Source organism: Saimiri boliviensis, chromosome 12, assembly GCF_048565385.1.
Source record: "Saimiri boliviensis isolate mSaiBol1 chromosome 12, mSaiBol1.pri, whole genome shotgun sequence".
Classification (NCBI taxonomy): domain Eukaryota; kingdom Metazoa; phylum Chordata; class Mammalia; order Primates; family Cebidae; genus Saimiri; species Saimiri boliviensis.
The window spans coordinates 50,670,841-50,688,012 of record NC_133460.1 but is presented as its reverse complement, the minus strand read 5'-3'; the positions used below and the strand labels follow the sequence as shown (position 1 = coordinate 50,688,012).

At 52.5% G+C, this 17,172-nt stretch overlaps 1 protein-coding gene across 5 annotated transcripts in view; it reads right to left on the bottom strand.

Moving 5' to 3' along the window:
• Nucleotides 1–17,172, bottom strand: part of CDH23 (cadherin related 23) — a 423,515-nt gene that overhangs the window by 360,738 nt on the left and 45,605 nt on the right. For all 5 annotated transcript variants that reach the window (XM_074382361.1, XM_074382354.1, XM_074382359.1 and 2 more), the window contains exon 3: nucleotides 12,702–12,779. In XM_074382361.1, the coding sequence (XP_074238462.1) occupies nucleotides 12,702–12,779 (78 nt within the window). The remainder of the gene's footprint in view (nucleotides 1–12,701; nucleotides 12,780–17,172) is intronic.

Sequence of the window (17,172 nt, the reverse complement as noted above, 5' to 3'; positions counted from 1 at the left end):
GTAAAAAACAATTAGCCAGGTGTGGTGGCACACACCTGTGGTTTCAGCTACTTGGGAGGCTGAGGTGGGAGGATCACTTGGGCCCAGGAGGTTGAGGTTGCAATGAGCTATGATCTTGCCACTGTACTCCAGCCTGGGTGATAGAACAAGACCCTATCTCCAAAAAAAAAAAAAAAAAAAAAAACCGGCCTCACTTTAATCTTACTTTAATTAACTTATTTAATTTTCACTGCAACTCTATTAGTAAATACAGTGTGATCACTATCCCATTTTTATACTGAGTAAACTGGGACAGAAAGAGGTGAAGTAGCTGGTGATACAGTCCACACTTGCTAAAGATGCAAAGGAGGGCTTCTTGGAAGAGGAAGCGTTTAAAGATAAATTGCTAAATGAAAACAATGTTTACCATTGGTACAGCTATTTCACTTCTAAAGCTCTTTCATTAGCTCCCTGTGAGGTTGTACAGGCAAGTATGATCATTTCCATTTCCAGAGGAGGGAAACGAGTTTCAGAGAGGTTAAAGAACTCGTCTGTGGTCACACAGCTAGTAAGTGGCAGAGTTGGGATTCAAACCCAGGCCTTGTGCCTCCCACTCAGTGCACTGTGCTCAGACATGGAGAGGAGGAAGGGAAGGCACTTGGGTGAGGGGACCTTCAAGGAGATCCTTGCACCGAGGAACAACTTTCCTGGCCATTCAAGCCCTTTCTTGGTCAAGGGCCGACAGAACAACTTGATCTCCTATTCCAGGCAAAGCTGTCGTTGGATAGTCAGGCTCACAGGTCCCCTGAGGGGTGTAAAGAACAGTCGGGATGAGGGGAGTGATGACAAGTTCAAAGTCAGCTCTGCCTGTCCCTGTCTCCCCAGCCAGCTGGAGGGTGTTCAGCTCTTGTAAATTACACCTTTGCCAGTTTCCAGGGAGTCCAAGTGTTCCCGGTTGGCTGCAAGCTCAGCACATCCTCGTCCCAATGGCACAGCTAAGCCAGGTTCATCTGACAGGCCCCCACCCCAGCAAAGGGGGTGCCTGCTGCCTGGCCACAGCACAGCTGGGTGAGAGCTCCACCCTCATTCCTGCTGGTCACTGGAAAAGGCTGTGGACCCAGGAGCAAGCAAGCTGACTAATCTCATACTTTCATCCATTTTCAGCATTCTTGCTTACTCTGCATAGTATATCCAACAAGGACATGCATCTTGAGAAACAGGGAAGCAAGGGTTGAACAGGGAAACTGACTTGCCCAAGCTCACGTGGTTGCACAGGGGCAGAGCCAGGCTTGGGATTCAGGCATTGGTTCCAGTCCTGGGGCTGGTCTCCCAGATCAAGCTGGGCTGGCCAATCTCCCCTCCCTAGAAGCAGTTGCCCCTTCACCCAGCACCTCTACCATGTGGATCCTTGGCCGCTAAGGCTCTTTCCTGGGTAACAGACTGACGAAAGACCCTACACAATCTTGGGAGGCAGCATCGCAGGGCAGTAGTGTGGCCACTGGAGACTGAACATGAGGAATTCAAATCCTGACTCTTCTGCTTATTGGCTATGGGACCTTGGACAGATTGCTGCATTGCTGCATCTGGAACAAGGCAATCATACTAGAACAGCTTTCCTGTCGTCACCATAAGGATTAAACAAGCTCATGCAGGTAACCTAACTAGTAAAACACAGGTACTAAATGATTACATTATTTTCATTTTTAACCACAACAACCTATTTCCATCATCCAAGACACAACGCAAATTTCTTGCCCCACGGCTGGTCAGCCTGTTCCATCACCTTCTTGTGAAATGCCTGCCCTCCAGCTTCAGCCTGTCAAAACCCAACCACTAATGCCACCTCTACTGTGAAGATTTCTCTGTCCCTGTGCCCAGGATGGGTTTCTTCCTCCTCGGGGCATTAGTAAGGCTCTGTAGTTCATGCCTCCCACTTGCCTGGTGTAGGATGGTCATTTACCATTGGTTCTCTTCTCCACTCCCAACTGGACCCCCTTAAAAGCAAAGACCTACATACAGAATCCCAGAGTTCTGGTTAAGTGCACAGGCTCTGGGGCCAGGGAGCAATGGGTTCAGGTTCAATTTTTACCCTATACAAGCTGTGTTTCCCTGTGTGAGTTACTTAACCTCTCTGAGCCTCTGCTCCTCAACTGCAAAATGAGGGTTTTAAGATCCACTTTTTTGCTGTTAGTATTTAATGAAGCAATATGTATGAACGGCTGATGTAGAGAGAGTAAGTATGTAATAAGGCTAGTCACTATTTCCCCAGTTACCTCTAATGTTCATGTCTCTACCCCGCCCTCCAGGGCAACCTGGCACAGCTGTTCAGTGCTGGGCATTCACGGCATGCCCACGACAGGTGGCACACCATCATTATCATTAGTGTTATTATGGCTGCATCCAAAACACCGGCCCCACCCTGTACCCACACTTGTGTCCATTGAGAGGCAGTCCATAGCCAGGGCTGCCACAGGCTCCAAATGTGTGCCTAGACAGGGACCTCTGGGGAGTGGATGCATCCTGAAGGTCCCCCAAGAGGGCGCAGTCTGTCCTATCACCTTGGAGGGCCTGTGCTTCCATGGATAAAGGCAGAGAGGAAGCAAGGACACAGAAGCACCCAGGCCCTCCCAGGGGGTGTCAGTCATCCCCCCACCTCACAGAAGGGAGAGAAAAATCCCTGCTCTGTGACGGCACCAAGAGCCCAGGGCCCTGGGCCCCTTGGTTCCAGACTGATCACCTGGACGGATACTAGATCACCTCTTTCCTTCAAAACCATAGCCCCCTTGCCAATAGCCCCAGGAAGCCTCCAGGCTACCCTCACTTCCCCTCCTTAAGCACTCTAGCCCCAGATCCCAGCAGCTGGGAGACTCCTTTCCAAACTTCAATTCAAGAGCTCACAGCCCACCAACCCAAGAAAGCGCCCCTTCTTGCCCAGGCCTAGAGGCACCAGTGACTGCATGGGCAGAGGCCCTGCTATTCCCTCTGTAGCTGGTGTGTGAAGTCAGGGCAGCTGCAGCCTGGACCCCAGCAGTCACTTGCCAGGGGCCTTGGGCAAACGCCCCATTCTCCACCTCAGTTTCTCCATCTGTGCAACTACTTGTCTAAAGCAGTGGTCACAAACTGTCTGACAGGAGGCCCCAGGGATTTATCATAGGTCCTCTGATTTAGTATGGGAGTGAATGCACAGGTGGAAAATACAGGCTCTTTCACCCCTCACTGCTGCCCCTGACTTTAATTTCCACCAAAGACGGTTCTTCTTCCTTAGCACCTATTACTATTGAACATACTGTATATTTTTCTTCTACATTGCTTCCCATCTGCTCCCCCCTCTAGAATGTCAGTTCCATTAGGATAGGGATTTGTGTCTTTCGTTCACAGGCACAGTACCTGTAACAGTGCCTGATGCATAGAAGATACTCAGCAAAACCTTTGTCGAATGAATGAATATAAGTATGCATGTGCATCTGTCTGTCTACCTATCTTATCTATCCACTCTAGACTTTTGGGCAAGATTACATTTGCCCAAACAGTTCCACAGCTTAAAAAACTTAAAAGTCATCTTAACTGCAGAAAAAAAAAAAATTAGTGGGTAAGTTGATGAAATTTGCATAAACTCTCTCATTAATAGTATTACACTAACATTATTTTTCTGGTTTCCATAATTGTATTATGGTTATTAAAGATGTCAACATATGGGAAAATGGATGAAGGGCATATGGAAACTTTATGTACCATTTTCAACTTTTCTAAAATAAGTCTAAAGTTATTTCAAAATAAAAAGTTTAAAAATAAAGAGCCAGGCTCAGTGGCTCATCCCTGTAATCCCAGTGCTTTGGGAGGCCAAGGCAGGAGGATTGCTTAAAGCCAGGAGTTTGAGACTAGACTGAGCAACATAGCAAGACTCCTATCTTTACAAAAAAAATTAAAAATTAGCCAGCTATTGCCGCATGAGCCTGTAGTCAGCTACTTGAGAGGCTGAGGTGGGAGGATCCCCTGAATCCAGAAGTTTGATGCTGCAGTGAGCCATGATTACATCACTGTACTCCAGCCTGGGCAACAGAGTGACCCCGATTCTAAAAAAAAACAGTAACATAAAATGTAAAAAAAACTATCATATGTATTAATTTTAATATGTGATAAGAAAAGCCAGTCAGCCTCTCAGCCCTGGGATTTCACTCCGATGGTGCAGAATGGACATCTTTCTCTCTATGGAGGTGCTGTGTCAGTCCCAGCCCTCTTCTCTTTTTGGAGACTCTCCCATTGGGTGTAGCTGGGAGGGGCAGACACTGCCCCTTTGTAGCCTGAGCGCAGACACACGCTCGAGCTGGCCTGGCCAACTGGACACTGCTGCCTGTGCCATGAGTGGTAGAATTCACTCAGGGTGACAGCAGTGACTGGCTGGACAGATCGGCCAATTTCCACGCTAGGTCCCTTAGTTGTTGTCAATTCCAAGAGCCTCCGGCAGCCTTCCGATAGAATGGACAGCTAGAGGCAGTTCCTCCAGTAGGCAACCAGGAAGCTTGTCTGACACATGAAGGTTTCCTTTTAAAAATAATGTTTATAGGAGCTTCAAAGCAAGCGAGCGAGTTTAATTTACAGCTGGCATTTCTAAGCACTTGCTACGGGCCAGACACAGTTCTAAGGCTTCTACAATTTGCTGGCTTAATATGCACATAAACCCAAAGAGGTAAACTGAACATGATTTCCATTTTGCAGAAGAGGAAAGTGAGGCACACTGCTGGTAAGAGGCAGAGCTGGGATTTACACTCAGGCAGCCTGGGCCCCACTTTCTCCATCTTTAAAGTGGGAGTGTTCGATGAAAAGAGTGGCTCTCAAACTACAAGTCCATCCTGGGCCCTTTGAGGATGCCTCAGGTGAGGGCGAAGGCAAAGGTGGGCAATCCAGGCTGTTACCCCCACTGGCTACCGCCGACCTTAACTCCAGCCAAAGATGATTACTTCTCCTTGGTACTTATTATTGCCTGACACCCCCCACATTTTTTTCGTGGATCTGATATCTACCAGGCTATACCACCTTTGTGAACACGGTGGGCAAAAAGTCCCCAACTACACAGACAGCACACACCTAGCTGATGTCTGGGAGCCATTGGACTCCTCCCGTCCCTGTCCCTCTAGCCCCACAATCCCTGTGGCTTTGCCACCAGCCCTTGCGGAGGGACAACTCTGGGGTACCACAACCCCTCTCGCCTGTGTCAGACTTAAGCAACCTTCTTGTTAAGAGAAGAGTAATTCTCCCACTGTGGTTCTCCACCCTCTCCAAAGAGATGGCTTCTCCTCTTTAGGAGGACATTGGGAGGAGGGTTTAGGGAGAAGGGATAATCCCTTCTGGAGCACTGGGGCTGAAACTACTTCCAGAAAAGTCCCCGATGCCTCCCAGACTCCTCTCTCACCTAAGCCTCCATGCCCGCAGGTGTCTATGCTACCGCCCCTGAGCGCTGGCTGCCCGCACAGCCCACCATCTGCCCTCCTTGGGCTCCCACTCCGCTCCACAGGGGCTGCTCCTGCAGGGAGCAGGCGCTCCGCTCTTCTGTCTGCTGAGACCGCTGACGCGGGGTCAGCCCACCTGAAAATTGCTCTCCCTGGGTCCAGACGAAACAGCTGGGCATTGATGGAGTTTGCAGAGAAATTAATCAGCGCTGACTGGCAGCAGTGCCAGGCACTGCCTGGGACCAATCCATCCTAATGAATCCCGGTTTCCCACCTTAATGGCTCCTGACAAGACTAATTTACTCATGTAGGTGATTAGCATGACATTATCACCTTAATTGTGGCTCAAGACACTTTCAGGGTGCTGGGAGTTTTGCCTGGGGAAGTCAGTTCCACTTGTACCAACCCCAGTGACAAAAGGAAGGACAGGGAGCCCAGGGGAGGGGACCCAGCAGGACATCTGACATCCATTCACCCATCTACTTCTTCACCCATCAAGCATCTGCTGAGGCCCCCTTTGTGCCGGGCACCATGCTTGACACAGAGACGGAGGCCCAGCTTGTTCCGCTGTCAAATGCAGATCATCCCATCTCTCCAGGACAGTCACTGCAAAAACTAACAGGAGGCCATGCATTTGAAGTGCCTAATAGAGGCCCGGGCAGGAGGCACCACGGTTCACGTTAGCACTCCACAGTCTGGTATAATACAGAGACACTAAAATCATCCTTAATTATAATGTCATATTAATAAGATTAATAAGTAAAAATTAATAGTCCAATGGGATCCACATAAACAGCCAGGCTAGAGCATGCTGAGAGCCACAGATGCAGACAAAGCCAGCAGAAGGGCAGGCTGCGGAGGCTTCGGAAGCCTCTTGGCATATGGGACAGCTGAGCTGCAGCTTGAAAGAAGAGCAGGACTTTGCCGGGCAGGGAAGGGAAAGGGCACCCCTGGTCAAGGGAACAGCATGGGTGAGGGCACAGCAGTGTGAGGTGTCGGTGCTGGGGGACAGGGTGTCTGTGGAGAGTGGGGCCACTCACTGAGATCAAGAGTTGCACTTCCTCCTGCAGACACTCGGGAGGCTCCTGGCTGCGGGTGGTTACCACCGTGGCAGGAACTCTGCTCCCCACCCAGGGAATGGGGTATGAAGGTGGTGGCCAAGGTCCAGGGCCTCGATGCCCTCCAGGATCCCTTCTACACCCACTTGGTCAGCTCGGTGTCTCCAAGCCAGGCTTCATGCTGCCACCTCTGTGTTCCTCCCCCAGGACCAGCCATAGCTCAGGGCCCCAAGGGTCCTCAGCAAATATGCCACATATAGCTCAGATGGGCAGCTGGGATGATAAAAACAGGACCCCTGGCACAGCGCGGGCCTTGCTGTTCACAAGCAAAGGCACGTTCAACGTCTGTGCCATCTGCAGGAAAGTGCTCTCCTGGGCCCACTCCCTGGGCAGCCATCTCCATCGCCACCAACACCGTGCTCCCAATAAGCCCTGGGGAGGGAGAGCCTGGCCTGAGGCTCCAGGAGGGATGGTGGGCGGGGCATGGGGCCAGCCCCCCCCCCCCCCGATCCTTCCTTGGAAGATTCCCCTACATGCTCACCAAGTCCAGACATGTACTCCTTCCCTAAGTTCTGGGCACACACCAGGCACAGGGCTGGGCCCTGGGGACACAGTGATGGCCAGGCCATAGGGAAGCAGTCACAGGCCAAGAGAGGAGACAGAAGAGCAACTGAGTAACAGCAGCATCTCCATGGGGACAAGAGAGAGGATGGCCAAGCCCCTGAAAAAGCAAAGGGAGCAGTACTTAACCCCCAATGCAGAGTCCCAGGAGGGCCACCCAGAGGCGGGGGCATCTGAAAGAACCTGGTAAGTGCAGGCTTATAATGTTCCAGGCAGCAGGAACAGCCACTGCAAAGGCCGTGAGGTGGGAAGTTGCCTTTCACGCTTAGGGACCTAGAGGGAGACCAGCGCAGATGAAGCAGAGCTGGTGAGGGGGCCAGCAGGGTGGGGCGAGGACTGACAGGTGGCAGGTGCTGGGCTGCTAACAGCCTGGATGCCATTGAAGAAGACGGGCTTTTACTCCACATGGGAGGGAGGGACTTGAGCAGCTTTGGAGCAGGCTCTGCCTCAGGCTGCACAGGGCCATTCACGGCTAGGAGGGAAAAGGCTGCAGCACAGGTGAGGGCAGAGTCAGGGAGAACACTGAGACACGAGGAGGCTGCTGGGGTGACCGCGCTGGGACCTCAGTGATGAGAGTGGAAAGGCCGAGGGGTGAGAAGATTCTCAGATGGTTTTGGAGACAGAGCCAACAGGATGTCCTGAGGGATGGGAGGGAACGAGAGGGGGAAAGAGAGGCACAGGGATGAGTCCCAGCTCTTGGCCCGGGCAACTGGCAGGACAGAGCCGCAGCTGAGAGGAGAAGGCTGCTGGTAAGGCAGGTGTTTGGGGGAGGTCAGAAGTCTGGCTTTGGACGAGCAGAGAATGAAGATGTCCCTTCAGATATCAAGCAGGAATGTTGAGCAGAGAGGTGACTACGGGAGTCTGGGGTCTTCCCTGCGGAGTGGTCCAGGCAGAAAATATAAAGCTAGGAGTTGTCAGTATATAGGTAGTGCCCAAGCCAGGGGGCTAGATGGGACCACCACGAGAACAAGAATGAGGAGAGGAGAGACAAGAGCTGAGCCCTGGGGCCTCCGGTGCTAAGAGGTGTGGGAGGAACCAGCAGAGAGGCTGGGAAGGGGAGGGTGGTGTCCAGGAGGGAAAAGATCAACCAATAGAAGGCCGAAAGGTCTGGGAAGAAACAATGGGATTTAGCAACACAGAGGTCGTTGGTGATCTTGACATCAGCAAGGCTGGTGGGGCATTTGAAGTAGTTTTAGGGCCAGGTGCGGTGGCTCATGCCTGTAATCCTTGCACTTTGGGAGGCTGAGGTGGGTGGATCACTTGAGGTCAGGAGTTTGAGATCAGCCTGAACAACATGGTGAAAAACTATCTCTTCTAAAAACATAACAAATTAGCTGGGGGTGGTGGTGGTGCATGCCTATAATTCCAGCTACCCGAGAGGCTGAGGCTGGAGAATCGCTGGAACCTGGGAGGTGGAGGCTGCAGTGAGCCGAGATTGTACCACTGCACTCCAGCCTGGTGACACAGTAAGACTCCATCTCAAAAAAAAAAAAAAAAAAAAAAAAAAGTAGATTCAGGAGGTGACTGGGAGATGGCACCCCTGCAGCACCTGTTCCTCATGCTAAAGGTGTCCTCTGGCCATTCAGGGCTGATAGCCAGGCCAAGGTGTGGGTGAGGCCAACCAGCCTGACCAGGGACTGAGCTGCTGATCTGTCCTTGCGCCACTCCCCCGATTCCAGGCTCTCCAAGTCTCCATGCAGGGATGGGGGTATATCTAGGGAAGGAGGACAATGTGAACAGACCAGGAGAAGGCAGCACTAGTTAATGACTTCATTTGGCTTCTGTCTTCTCCGGCTGGTAGAAGGTCTTCCAGAAGAACATTACTCGGAGGGAATTGGAGCCTGAGATAGGTGAGGAGATAGCAATGAACACACAGCCTCTGCAAAGGATTTCAAATGGCCACGCTGTGCCTCCCATTCTGCTCCCAGGCCACTGGCCCCTGCTAGAATGCAGGCAACAGCATACACAACGAGAAGGCTCAGAAAGTTGAGGGTGGATAAAAGTCTCAATCTCTAGCTCAGGAGAGCACATTCACAGAAGCCACATACAGGTAGACCTTGTACCTCAACTCTACCTCCAATTCTAAAAAGGAATTTTTAAAATGAATTAATGCATAAAAACACTTAGGACACTGCCTTGAACAGTCAAGAAATGCTGTTGTTATAATAATTTATATTATACATATAGTATGCCATATATGTTATATTATCATGTTTAATTTATAAGGCTCCAGCAATCAGAATTAAACGCAATGGGTCATTCCAGGGAGGCAGGTTTCCTGTTAATCTTGGGAAGCTTTTTTTTTTTTTTTTTTTTGAGATGGAGTCTTGCTCTGTTGCCCAGGCTGGAGTGCAGTGGCACAATTTCAGCTCACTGCAACCTCTGCCTCTCGGGTACAAGTAATTCTCCTGCCTCAGCCTCCTGAGTACCTGGGATTACAGGCATGCACCACTATGCCTGGCGAATTTTCTGTATTTTTAGTAGAGATGGGGTTTCGTTATGTTGGTGAGGGTGGTCTCAAACTCCTGACCTCATGATCCACCCACCTCAGCCTTCCAAAGTGCTAGGATTACAGGCATGAGCCACCTTGCCCAGCCAGAAGCATTTTTTTTATTCCTGGAACCATCCCACAGCAGAGTGAGCTGCCTTGCAGGCCTATGAGCTGACCATCACTGGGTGTCTAAGGAGAAGCCAGGTAATGAAGCCTCAAGCTGGAAGTTTGATATGCCCACAACTCTGATCTCTGGTGAGTCGACACGTTCAGCCTGGCTTGGGCTCTGCCTCTTGCCACTGGCACTGAGCACCACCCAGGACCCAGCTGGTCTGTGTGTATGTCCACCCTGACAGCCCATGGCTGGTGGGACAGCCCAACCTGCCGTCCGTGGGCCACACAGGGCTCTCCCTTCAGTAACAACAACGCATTCCCAGGTTGGAAGCTTTGGAGGCAGTGGTGTTGCATGTACACTTCCCAACAATCCAGTGAGGGGGCTACCCCATCCCCATTTTGGAGGCTGGAATCCTGAGTCAAAGAGTGAATGGTTCGTGAGAGCCAAGTCTCAAAGGCAAGTCTCTAGCCTACCCCACTCCCCATGGCGGGCAAAAGGCCAGTCCCCTGGACAAGCTGTTTCAACCTCCCCGTCTCCCTGGCCTGCTGGTGGGAGGCCTGCACCCATGGAGCCCACCATGTCCATTTGAGTCCACACCCACTGCCAGTACCCAGCGGAGGGCTCCAGGCTGGTCACCTCCAAGGGTCTGCAAACAACAGAGGCCAGCCAGGCTGCCCAAACCAGAGTCTACAGGGCTTGTCTTTCCAATGCCCTCTCATTGTCAAAATGAGGAGACAGAGGCCCAAACAGATGCAGTGCTGTGCCCAAGGTCACACAGCGAGAAACAGATATTGGGCTCCTGACTTTCAGGTGAAAGCTGCGCTGCTCCCATCCTGATACAAAAGGAAGGGAAGAGGCCAGGAGCCGGCTGAGCTAGCTCAGCACCCGCCCCCTGCCTAGAGAGATAAGCACGGCTATCTTCCAGCTCACTGAGCCCGCACTCAATCCTATGACACCCTGGAGTCAGGGATCAATCCCCATGGCACTAGACAGCCACCCCACTGTGACTGCCAAGCGCAGCCTTAACAGGGCTCGAGGCCTGGGAGCTGCTCCTGGTGGCAGATCGATGCTGGCATTTGCAAAAGACAATCAGGAGCCAGAGTTGAAGGCAGCGGGAGAATGGCCTGCTGGACGGCTAGCCACATGGGCATCCAGCCCAGGCTTGTCCCCATCGGCTCAGGCCACATAATGCCCACCCTTCCCCAACCCATCCCAACACATAGGCCTCTGAGGATCCCACGCTCAGGACCCAGCATGCAGGTCACAGACTGGGGGACAGAGCAGGGACCGCTCACTTGAGAGGGGCAGGGTGGGTCAGTTAGTGACTAGCCACACCTCTGCTCAGTGGCCCACCTGCCCCAAAGATCCCTCAGCCACAAAGGGATCTGCCAGAGGATGAGATTTAAATAGACATGAATGATGATAAACACTGCTAACAGTGCACCCATCTGCCTACATACGTGCGCTGTGTGCCAGCCATGCTGGCTCCATGCCAGCCCCACCCCAGGTCTGGGTGGAGAGAGGAGTCACAGGTGAATTCCATTCAAAGAACACAGGTGTGTTACAAGTCTAGTCACCCACAAATATCCCCCAACCGAATCCAGAGGGGAGCAAACAGCTCAGCAGGGTCCCCAAGGGATGTGGGTATGCTCTCCACCCCCAGAAGGGGACTATACCTGTGAGAGGGCATTCCAAACATGCAGGAACCTTCTTCCTGAGGGGCCCCTCAAACATTCAGATCCCCAAACCCTAACTCCAAATCTAGCCTTACAACACTGATCTGACACCATAGAAGTAGTGGGTTTCCACAGAGGGCCCCTCACAGGCCACGGGAACAAAGCGCTACTGGGCCGTGGGGACAATCCCCACAACAAACAGCCAGACACACACCTGCTGTGCCCAGCACCTCCTGCAAAAAAGCCTCCACCAGGAAGAGTGAAAGGCGCTGCTCACAGGCCCCCACTGACAGCAAGTGAGTCTGGCCACGTAAGGCACCCCACTTCAGTAGAGATTGTTGAAGAATTATGCATCCACTCTACCGCACACCTACACTGGGTTTTATATGAAAGAGTGTGTATAGTACATGACCTATGAGGCAAGCATCTCAATATCCCGCCCCACTCCGAGCCATCCTGCCTCATTTTCAAGTTCAAGTGATGCTCCATAAAGATGCACCATGCTGACCCCTGATGTACTCAGCCTCTGGCACACAGCCCTGCCTTTGCACATGCAGAGCAGGCAGACCTGAGAGTAAGAAGTCTTGGATGATAGGCACTTTCCCTAAAGGGACACCAGCAAGAATGACAGGACAGAGAAGGACTGTTGGTGGAGGTGGGTGGGCACTTTTCAGGTGCTGTTATTTGGCTGCCTGCTCACCGGCTGGGCGCCTTCCCATCAGCACCACTACAAGACAGTTCCTGCAATTCAATCTCACTTTCCTGAGAAGCTTCTGCATCCTAAGAGCTCAGCTAGGACCATGGGGCCATAGATGTAGGAGGCAGGTCATCAGTGGGGGGCCAGACGCTGGGACAGGCCTGAGTGACAGGGCGACAGGCTGAGGACCAAGATGCTCATAATCACCCCCTAAACAGTTCATGTTTTTTCTAATTCCCAAACCAGGCAAACTCAATGCAGAAAACTTCATAATCACAGAAAAGTCTCAAAGGCCACAAAACAAACTCTACAACAGCTACCACCTTCAAATATTCATAAGGGCTTCTTCAAGTGCAAGAGGAATCCACACTAGCGCCAAAAGTGGGAGTGGAGCATCTGAGGCTCAACATGATAAACCCTTTGACGTTCAGAGCTCCCCTCTGTAGGACTGAGTACCCCGTCCCTGGAGGCATCCTGGCAGGGGCCTCTCTGAACACCATGAAAGAGATTCCAAAATCAGGGAGAAGATGGCCTCAACCCGTATGATTTCGTTCAGTTGTGGGAAGGGATTGCACCCCAGGCCACCCGCATGCCCACCAGCCGGTGCCCCCACTCACCCACAGGCGTGTCCTCGCTGATCAGCAGGTATGTATCAAAGAAGTGATTGGTGAAGAAGGGCAGCCGGTTCACCTGGCCTGGAAGTCAGAGGACAAGAACGTCAGCCAAACATTCCCCATCAGCTTTACAGACTCCATAAGGTGACATAGTGAGCGTTGCAGTGGGTACTGAACTTTGGTCCATGGTCAACTTCCCAGGACCCTGGAAGTCACTATCCTGCCTCAAGGCAAGTGGGAGACAATGCCAGTAGGTCGGCAGGCAGCCGATCATCGAGGCCATCGAGGCCGCCTGCCACATGTGCCTGCTAAGTATGACCCGTAAGAGGGGCTCCACGGGCAAAAGACAGGATTTAGAAGCCTCTGTTTGAAATGAATTAGTGTAAAATAGCTCGTTGATCTTTTACATCGATTATATATTGAAGTGATATTATTTTGGATATATGACTAAATAAATGATTAAAATGAATGTCATGTGTTTCTTTCTACTTTTCTTATGATTTTTTTTGAGACAGAGTCTCACTCTGTTGCCCAGGCTGAAGAGCAGCAGTGTGAGCACGGCTCACTGCAGGCCTGACCAAACAGGCTAAAGCAATTTTCCCACCTCAGCCTCCTAACCAGCTGGGACCACAGGCATGCGGCATGCCAGGCTAATTTTTAAATTTTTCATATAGATGGGGGGTCTTACTATGTTGCCCAGGCTGTTTTCTAACTCCTGGGTTCCAACAGTCCTCCTGCCTCCTAAAGTGCTGGGATGACAGGCATGAGCCACTCCACCTGGTCTCTTTTTACTTTTCTATTGTGGCTCCTAGAACATTTAAAGTCACATGTGGCTTGCACTGTCTTTCTATTGGGCAGCGTGGCTCTAGCAGAATATGAGCTGTGCAAGGACAGGGCTTGGTGGACAGCTGGCATCCTGGTGCCCAGAACAAGGCCTGGCACTTAGACAACCCACAAGATGATGTGGTGTGTGAAGGAATGGCCAGCTGATCCCACAGAATAGCAGCAATGAGGATAATAGCTGCCATCGCAGGAACCCCTTCTCAGTACCAGCTATTTAAACCACCTCACTCAACCCTGATGGCAAGGCAAGTGCTATCACAGCCCCATTTTACTGGAGAAAATGAGAACTCCAGGGATACGTAACATGTCTTGTTTGCACAGCTGGCAAGTGGCAGTGGCTATCCAGGAACCCAGACCTCAAAGCTCGTGCTGTTGACCATGTGCTGCTCTGTGATGGCTTTGGAAGGGGATGGGTCTGAAGGGGGTCAGTGTGATACCCACATGGGCTTGGGCGCTTAGCACCTATGAGGAGCCCCTACACAAACCCTCCCTGAGGCTGACTCCACCTGTCCCCCAGGCTTCTCCTAGGGGCCTTCAGTAGGCAAGTGAGGGCACTTCTGCTTTGTCCCTCCCAACCAGGAAGCAGCTGGTCTAGCTAGAAGTGGGACTGTCATTGTGCAGCACTTGCCAACAGGGGCACCTGCTTAGCCCTCCAGGGGCCCTAAACATGAGCATGTAGGGCAGCTCTCTCTCCCTTCCTTTCTGCTGACCCTTGGCTCCCTCAGAGCATGTGCCAGGCTTCCAGAGAGTGAGAAGGCTGGCATCCCAGTGTGGTACTTCCTCCTCCTCGAGCCCAGGATGCCTCCTAGTTGGAACCAGGCAGAGCTGGGAGACTCTGGCCTCTTTCCCTCCTCCCCACCTCAATCTGCACAGGCAGCCAGGCTGAGGCCATTTCTAGTCCCTCATTCTGGCCTCTGTCACTTCCTGGCCAGGACTGCTGGCCCTGCTGCTTTCATTTGCCAAATTCCCATTCATCCTTCAAATCTCATTTCCAATAGCCCTCCTTCCAGGAAGCCCTCCCTGACCACCCCAAATACTCACATGCCCTCACATACACACCTCCCCACTCTCATGTCAGGAGCGCAGCAGCCTCAGAAAGAGGCAGTTGTCAAGGGCCTCACCTTTTTGAGACCTCCCAGTGCCTCTTTCTAGACACGATTGTCCCATGTCTCAGTTTACCCATGTGTAAAATAGCCATACTAATCAGACTTCATGGCTAACATAAGGACTAAATGAGATTACACACGTAAAGTGTTTAGTGATGTGCCACTGGCACACAGCAAGCACTCCATAAATGGTAGCCAGTATTAACATTGGTATTAATAAAGGGGCCGCCCTCGCAGCCAACGGGAAGGCTTTTGATCCCTGCTGGGGGCCTTGGGCTCTGAATACAGGAGAGTAGGACGCGGTCCAGCTGAGGTAGACAAGTGAGTGCCCAGAAAATTCAATAGCTGGTTTGGGCTGCTGAGGCTAGGAAACCAGTGAGGAAAAAAAAATCACCTGCAGTGGCGTCGTTCGTTCTTAAATTTTACCTTACGGGACCTGCCAGTAATCAGTCGCACAGGCAGCTAGGCAGACTCGGGTATGTGGGTTGCCTGTCACATACCAAGCAGGATCCGTATTCCCATAGCAGGCCCACCACGGGCAGGGCAGACAGGTGACTGATTCGCAAAACCGCTGTGAAAGCGTGGCAGTTGTGTGCTCAGGATCTTTGGGGCCTCCAGTGAAGTGGGAATGTAAGTGGATGCAGAAGGGGATAGGGAGGGGTGATTTCTTGGGGATAAGAAGAATCCCAGCTTCCCAAGTGCTGAACCCCTCTGTCTGTCCCAGGTCCCACACAGCCCGCCCCAAGGTGGGTCAGTGGCTTGTGAGCACTGCCCTGAGCCCTCTCCCACCCTCTCCCACCCTCCCCAACACCCCCACTGCCATTCCCCAACTGGAGCCTGCAAAGGCAGACTAGGCAGGTCTGTGCCCACTTTACTTAGTTCCAGTACCCTAAGGGGCCTGAGAGGAGATGGGAGGGAAGGGCACAGAGAGGGCACAGCGCTCCAGCTGCCTGCTGAACGATAGGGACTTCTACACACAGGGAGAAAGAGAGGCTGGGCAGAGGCATGGAGGTGCCATCCAGGGTACCTGATCTGGGACTGAAGGGACATCTGTGTGCTTATATGGGGAAGGTCCCCACTAGATGAGGGCGGGCGGAGCCAGGACGCATAAACTTCACTCTGAATTGCAGGGTGGGGGTTCCTCTGAGTGTCTGAAGAACCCAGGCAAGGGGAGGGCCCAGATTCCAGCCAGGGCAGCCTGAGTCCAAGCCCTGGCCGCCTCTCCAGGCCTCGGGGCAGTGGTAGGGGCAGAAGGCATAGTGGCTCTGCTGAGATCCCTGCTGGGGAGAGTATCAGAGCCCCCCCACCCCCCAACCTCTGCTTGACAAGGAAAGCGCAGTAGACAAGGACTGCAGGGATAAGTTCAAGCAGTCAGGGACTTTGCATGCTCTGTCACTGCTGCTGGGGAGATTAGGCAGACCCCTCTCCCTCTGCCCCCCACCACCCGCCCCATTTCCCAGCCTCAGGATGGGGACACAAAGCCCTGCCCTGCCCTGCCCTCCAGTCCTGCCTCCCGGCCCACAGTGTCCCATGCACCCTGGTCACTGTGGGGGTGGCTGCAGCATGGCCCTCAGGAGCCCCAGGGGACAGGAGCCTGACATGCTGTCGGGTGGGGAAGCCAGGTGGCCCCACAGTTAGGGGCCTCCCCACCCAGGCCCTGGGGACTGAAGGTGTGACCCAGCAGGATGCTCACTGGCTGGTTCGTCTAGGATGGGGTGGGGTGGGCCCGCCCCCGCCCAAGCCTTTGCTTCCTATCTCCCCAACGAGTCCCTGGAAAAGAAAGGAGAATTGCCAGAGCACACTGAAGGCAGAGGGGAGAGGGAGGGAAGAGGGCAGGAGGCTTCAAAGAGAGAAGGCAGGCTGGCAAGGGGTTTTGACATCCCTGAGCCCTACCCAGCTCCGACTACCAGGGAGAGAAAGAGAGATCAGCTGGGGTGACGGGTCAGGTGGAATCAAAGTGGCGATGGCAGTGTGGTCTGGTCTGGGGTACAAGTGAAGGGCTAGGTCAGGGGCGGGTGCCTAGAGGGCAGTGTGGGAAGGTGGTTCAGCCACCCACTCTCCCCTCAGTCCCTAAAGTTAACCACCATGCCAAAGGAACAGCACTGGCTGCTTCAGACAGGGACCAGGAAGAGGCCACTGTGCCAAGCAATGGGAGACAGCCTGCCCTTGGGCGTCTGACAAGGCAGGCTAGTCCACATGCAGGCAGACCAGACACGCTTTGCCACGGAACTGCTGGGTGACCTTGGGCAACTTGCTTAGCTTCTTGTTTTCTGTACCCCATTTTGTTCCCCCTAGAGAAAGATTACTGCTGATAATAAAAGAGCCAATACTTACTAAGCACTTAATCTGTGCCAGGCACTATTCTAAATGCTTGATGTACAGATTAATCCATTTGATCATTTTGACAACCCAAGAAGGAAAGTCCTATTATTGTTCCCATTTTAAAGACAAGGAAATTGAAGCACAGCAAGGGTGAGACACTTGCTCAAGAGACTGCTTGGCTGAAGTGGGACTGGAAGCCAGGA